Source organism: Opisthorchis viverrini (assembly GCF_000715545.1).
Source record: "Opisthorchis viverrini unplaced genomic scaffold opera_v5_249, whole genome shotgun sequence".
Lineage (NCBI taxonomy): Eukaryota > Metazoa > Platyhelminthes > Trematoda > Opisthorchiida > Opisthorchiidae > Opisthorchis > Opisthorchis viverrini.
This window is the reverse complement of record NW_008751907.1, coordinates 421,433-428,040: the sequence shown is the minus strand read 5'-3', so window position 1 is coordinate 428,040 and position 6,608 is coordinate 421,433. Positions and strand designations below refer to the sequence as shown.

At 43.1% G+C, this 6,608-nt stretch overlaps 1 protein-coding gene across 1 annotated transcript; it reads right to left on the bottom strand.

Annotated features, from left to right (window-relative positions):
- Nucleotides 1-6,063: 6,063 nt before the first annotated feature.
- On the bottom strand, nucleotides 6,064-6,333 carry T265_09013 (hypothetical protein; the record flags this gene model as incomplete). Its single annotated transcript, XM_009174974.1, has 1 exon — nucleotides 6,064-6,333. One exon carries the CDS (start codon nucleotides 6,331-6,333, stop codon nucleotides 6,064-6,066), a length of 270 nt encoding a protein of 89 aa, XP_009173238.1.
- Nucleotides 6,334-6,608: the final 275 nt, after the last annotated feature.

Below are 6,608 nucleotides of genomic sequence, written 5' to 3'. Positions count from 1 at the left end.
AATGTGATAAAGCTAAATTCGCTTCTGCAACAGGAAAAGGGAGAAATTGTTTGCTTACCGAAAAGCCAACAGCCCACATCAAATGGGTAGTAACAATGGTGCATGTTGAAATGCATCAGCTTGCTAGTGAAAGGGCGAAGATTGTTCCACTCCACTTTTTGTATATTGAGAGCGAAATGAAAAGTGATCACATGGCCGGAGGAAGAAGGGTAACCCTTAGCTTTGAATGTATAGATTTTGTTTTGTGCATATTCCGTAATAAAAGTGAGAAAAAACCAAGGGATATAGGTCAGAAAATACAGTAACACTTATCCAGAGGTGGGCTAGAATGATGACAGAGTGCTTAGTATGCTTCCAAAATCTGGGGAGATCGTTTTGCCTAAGTGCCGCACATCTAAGCTTTTGCTATGGGCTAAGGGACAGTGGATATTAAAAAACCGGACTATTTTTACCGTGAACCTTGTTGATGGACCAAATGCGACTTGTCTTCCGTGTGTGAGGCACGAAATTATTCGCAAATAACTCACCCTTGACGAATGAAATGGTCCAAAGTAACGCACTGGTGCGCTACCTCAAAAGTCTTGTTGAAATACCTTGTGGGACAGAAGGAACGGTCAACCGGCAAGTTTTAAATAGATGCGCTAAATAACCCTTAGTTATAGCATTGGTTCTGAAAGTCGGAAAGATTGGCGAAATACACTCATTTGCAAACAAGTTTGGTTTTTCGAGAGACTCACCTGGAACCCAGCTGAATCTCTTGTTTGTGATGTCTCCAGGCAACTGAATGTGCTTCAACAGGCCGCCTCTGTTTCAGTTGTTACGATATCCGAGATATCGCGATACATATATAGACGTAGTACACTACTCATAAGGTGGACGGAAACTCGGGGACTGAGTCTACTTGATGAGTCCCAAGAAGGACGAAACCGGTCGTGGACTGTCGGAAACATGTTTCTCTAAATTATTTAAAATTCAGTGGAAGCCGAAGTAAATAAATCCACTGAACCCAAGTCGGAAAAACCATGTACTTTGAGGTTTTTTTTGTAGTATCAGAAACTATTGCAGTTCCAAAAATCTATCTTGAGCCGTTTGTTTTGTTAGTTGATGCAATTTTTCCATCTGAGGACTTCGTTTAAACCTTCACGGCTTGGCCAAGGCCGCTACCGCAAATTTGTTTGTCATAGCCACCCAAGATATGAGAAGATTAACTTTTCTCCGTGCACTACTGGTTGTAAGATTAGATGAGAGACTACGTAGATGAGGAAGGGGACGCAAAAGCCCAGTCATCAAGGATATACGTAGAGTTGAGTAAACAGGCCTTTCGTTTTGTGGTGGCTTGGAAGCACAAGTTTAGTACGCATTACTGGACAGCGATGGAACGTTATTAGATACCGAAAAAAAAACATAATCAAGGTGGATATCAGAAGGATACATGGGGCACAAGTGTTTGATCGGATAGAGCTTTGCTGACTAGATAAAGTGACCACTTTGAATATCGTTTCTAGTTGGTCGGTCGACCACTTCGTGCAGCCACAAATAAAAAAAATCACCGTAGAGAAGAAACTCCAATGTGGTTTTTGCACAGCAACATGACTGCAGAATGATTTGGATTATAACAGGAGCCTTTCTGGGATTTCCTCCTGCAGAGTCATCCAGAGGAACCAGAAACTCGCTCATTTGGCCCGTAAATTTGTCACTCATTTGGTGCCACATTAATGGTATTTATGCATTAGTAAAAGCCTTTATCAAATCCACCCTAGTTGAATATACTTGAAGGCTACTGGTGTTCCATGTTATCGTGACCGTCATGCAGTCATTCGGTCTCACAGTTATTTCATCTACGGAAGAGTAGTCCTTCTCTTCTATGTTGACAAAGCTTGACCCACGGATACAAACGTATACCACTATCTTGAGAGTAAAAGGAACGGTCCAACAGGCAAATTTGTGTAAATGTTGCAATCCCGTCATCAATGTTGGTCTGACAATGCTGGTAGTCTAAGCAGATCAATATCCATTATAAAGGTAACACCTGGAAATCCACATATCACGAATAAAGTTGCCAGCCCACGACAGGCTTTTGAGTTTTTGGGATCAAAATCCCCGATTTCCCGTCAAATCTATGGTTCATTTCAACCCCAAATTGGACGAATCTACCACTTAGTCCAATTTTTAAACTGATCTGATTTTCGTTAGAAACTCGGTTTAATCTATCCAAATATTTCGTTTGTGAGATTCTCTTAAACGGGCAGTGCTGCGCAAGGTCGCTTCGTGCTTTAGCTGGCACGACACCAGGCACAAACACTAAAACCGGGAACAGAATACACTCATTTGCAAACAAGTTTGGTTTTTCGAGAGACTCACCTGGAACCCAGCTGAATCTCTTGTTTGTGATGTCTCCAGGCAACTGAATGTGCTTCAACAGGCCGCCTCTGTTTCAGTTGTTACGATATCCGAGATATCGCGATACATATATAGACGTAGTACACTACTCATAAGGTGGACGGAAACTCGGGGACTGAGTCTACTTGATGAGTCCCAAGAAGGACGAAACCGGTCGTGGACTGTCGGAAACATGTTTCTCTAAATTATTTAAAATTCAACGGAAGCCGAAGTAAATAAATCCACTGCATCCAAGTCGAAAAAACCATGTACTTTGAGGTTTTTTTTATAGTGTCAGAAACTATTGCAGTTTCAAACATCTATTTTGAGACGTTTGTTTTGTTAGTTGATGCAATTTTTCCATCTGAGGACTTCGTTCAAGGCTTGGCCAAGGTCGCTACCGCAAATTTGTTTGTCATAGCCACCCAAGATATGAGAAGATTAACTTTTCTCCGTGCACTACTGGTTGTAAGATTAGATGAGAGACTACGTAGATGAGGAAGGGGACGCAAAAGCCCAGTCATCAAGGATATACGTAGAGTTGAGTAAACAGGCCTTTCGTTTTGTGGTGGCTTGGAAGCACAAGTTTAGTACCCATTACTGGACAGCGATGGAACGTTATTAGATACCGAAAAAAAACATAATCAAGGTGGATATCAGAAGGATACATGGGGCCAAGTGTTTGGAAAAAAAACATAATCAAGGTGGATATCAGAAGGATACATGGGGCACAAGTGTTTGATCGGATAGAGCTTTGCTGACTAGATAAAGTGACCACTTTGAATATCGTTTCTAGTTGGTCGGTCGACCACTTCGTGCAGCCACAAATAAAAAAACCTTGAGAGTGAACTTCTTGAGAAGAATTACGAGGAGAAGACAGTAGGACGGGGATATAAACTTGGAAGAGTATTCATCCGAAAGTTCGCCGGATAGCTAGCAAATGACAGCTTTCACAAGTCTAATGAGGGTGTGATTTTACCAGTAATATTGAGGTTCACGACACCTCCGCGAGAAAGTGAGGAGAGAAAACTGGTCGGGATCAACAAATGATGAGCAACACGTTGTGCAGTATCTCATTCATTATGCAGTTCAAGGGAATAGGTAAGTGGAACGGATTTTTGACATTGACATTTTTGATAACTTGTGATGTCACTCACCACAGGCGCTTGTTTGACTAGTAGTGCGTGACGAAAAAATCACTGGAAAACTTAACAACCAGTACTTGTTCGGCTGTCCAAATTCCAAGGGACTACAACTGACAATCAAAACGGGGACTGAAAATTGTCGACAATCCAGATTGAAGGTCATATATATTCCCGGTCGGAAGAGGTCACATTGCACTCTGACATGTACCCAAACAAGCAGAGGAATACCTTCACACTTATTCAAGTAAGAAGTGAACTTAGTGGCTTGTTTCAAGTATACCGACAGTTTTATGGCCAACATTACCCGTAGTACAAAGAACCTAATAGCTTTTGCGTGTATTTTTAGCTCACCTTTGAATACTCTGAATAGCATTTGGTGTGAAAATGATAGCTGGAAGTAGATGTTTGACGGCGATGATTAATGGATCCCTTAAAAACGCGCATCTTCAGTTTGGTCAGGAGGTGGACAGATTTTCCATTTTTCTCTTTAAGAGTCGAATGAGGCTTTGAAGGCTGATTCGTTTAGAAAGCTACTGCACGGTATCGCGGCCAGAATACCAGATGTGGTGACTCGCCTGGGACATCAGAAAGCGAAAGTTGGGGAAAATAAACTGGTAAGGTTTTCTGTAATTGAAGTCAAACTATGCTGGAAAACAGAGAAGCACTGCGCAACTGTCTCAGCCTTATTGTGAGGCATCAGCATTACGCATCGCACGAAACTCCGAGCAGTTCCATCCAGGCGACTTCCCGACTAGTAGTCTGAGCGCTCAGCGTTTCGGCAAAGAGCAGTTGATCAACAGGATGAATAAAATGCACTCGGCAAGATGAAGCTTCCCGACTAGTAGTCTGAGCGCTCAGCGTTTCGGCAAAGAGCAGTTGATCCACAGGATGAATAAAATGCACTCGGACAGGATGAAGACAAACTTGACAGGGAACTCAATCAACAGACTTGGGGATATTCTCGTGAAACACGCAGACGAATCGTCTATCATTTTGAATCGCTTCCTCAAGGCAGTGTCAAGTCAAAAGTAGAGTAGTGCACAGTACACTCGTAGTGTTAGCCCGACAGACTATTCTAGGTCAAGTCTACGAGTTCCCAGTGGGTCACCGTGGGTAGTGAATCCGGGCGGTGAGGACGGTGTGTATTTTAATCACGCTATTCATGCGACAGGCGGATATAACTTCGCCTATTTCTCAAAGGTAAATCCATAACGTGTTAAACAATACAGTTGTGTTTTTTAACCAACCGGCACTCGTTTGGAGATATGCAGAGAACTTCCGTCTGAGACGCACACCACATACCCTGGCGAGTGCTTCGACTGGTCAGTACTAACCAACATCCGTTGGTCTACTTTGATTTTAAACGCATAGTCCAAATTATCTTCCGTTACATAGCTGGCTAAGGAATTCCAAGTGTTAGCAACGCTTCTGTACGCTGACGGCATTGTAATGTCTCAGCTTACTCCCTGAAAATTTGTGTCCGCTTGCGCTATCACCGGATGAAGCGTAGGAAATAACTTTCTGATACGGACGTTATATCATTCGGATCGATAGCTTCCCCAGTCAGTAACTACACGCGGTTAGGGTCAACCCAATATGCACACTTTGTGTATTAAGCTATTGAGACAGAACAAGATGAGGAAAGGACCAAAGACGAAACTTTTCGGGACTTTGACAATAATCACAAAACACGAAGATAGCATACCTTGGAGGCGGACGAAAAAGGTCCATCTCAGACAAGCTCATCGACTTGCCTGTGGTTCAAGGCTTGTTAATCAACCTTGACATCCAATGTTATAGTGGGAAGTAGTTGAAACAGACAAACAGTCAATTTAGACAGGGAAGTTATCGGATCCTATCGCGTAGTGTATGTGGAGGAATCTTGCACTGCAAAGAGAAGAGCTTTTCTTCAGTCGAATTTGCCCCTCCATTTTCAATTTCGAGCAACGTTATCATTGAGTTCGTCCTGATTCGCCTAAAGGTTTGGGTATGGTATCTGTTGACCTTTCATTTTTGAAAGCTTTACTTTCACTCGGATTCTCAGTCGGATGTAACTGTTGAAGATTCTTCCATGCTAGTCATAATCTTCCCTGGCTAACGTGTGCTATTTCCGTTCTCGATTTCAAAGCAAGAACCTCCTAAGTTCTACGTTGAACAAAAGCGTGGGAGCATCAAACAGATGCATTCGCATTTGCTCTGACAGGGTGTCTTTGGGATGTTTCCAGACCACGTTAATGTCGGTTGCCCAGGGCGGCTACGACCTAATCGTTCTTGATGTAGTAAAATTTTCCTTCCGCGCATTCGGCTCACCAGTAGGGTAAGTTAACCGTTGAATGTCAGCGTTCCGCCAACATGTGCCAACTAGGTAGTCACGGTTAGTGACGAGAAACGGGTTACTAATGTCTTGCATCAGATTACCCGGGGAAAACTATTACATATATTATATCTGGATTGTTTGGATCGATTATTGAACATGTTGGAACAGTGGTGTTTTGGTATGTACCATAAGTATCTTTGCTTTGTTTTCAGCTCAGCTGACCTAAGTCATGGCGCACAACTGGACAACAACCACTACTTTCAGACGTTTTTTAACCATTAGAAAGTTGGTCTGTGTGGGACCATGTTGGGCGACGGGAAGACCAAGCATTTCGCAGGCATCTTCTGTAATTTCGGCTCTCATGCAGCCCCCAGCTCTCTTCGGACGTACGAGATTCAGTAGCTTATCCGAATCGGAGGCATACTTCACTCCAGCAACAGGAGGGTGCCCGATCGTTGCAGCAGCAGCAGGTATACCTGTGCTTTGTAACATTGCCCTATTTCATCGTTAATAATCACTAAGCGGTAGCTAAGCGCTTCTCATTTCTATCGCGCTGTGATTAGAGATTGCCTTTAGCTGGTGTTTCCTCCAGGAACTTTTGAAGTATATCCACATATGTCTAGATTGAGCCTTCTCCATGCCACTGGACCCCCAGCCTCAAAATCGACCTGAATGCCACTAGCCATTTCCCGCATAGTTCTCACGGTAAATTCCTGGATTTTTTGTCCTCTGGACTCAGATCCTTCAGAAAACGGGCAACAGTGGTC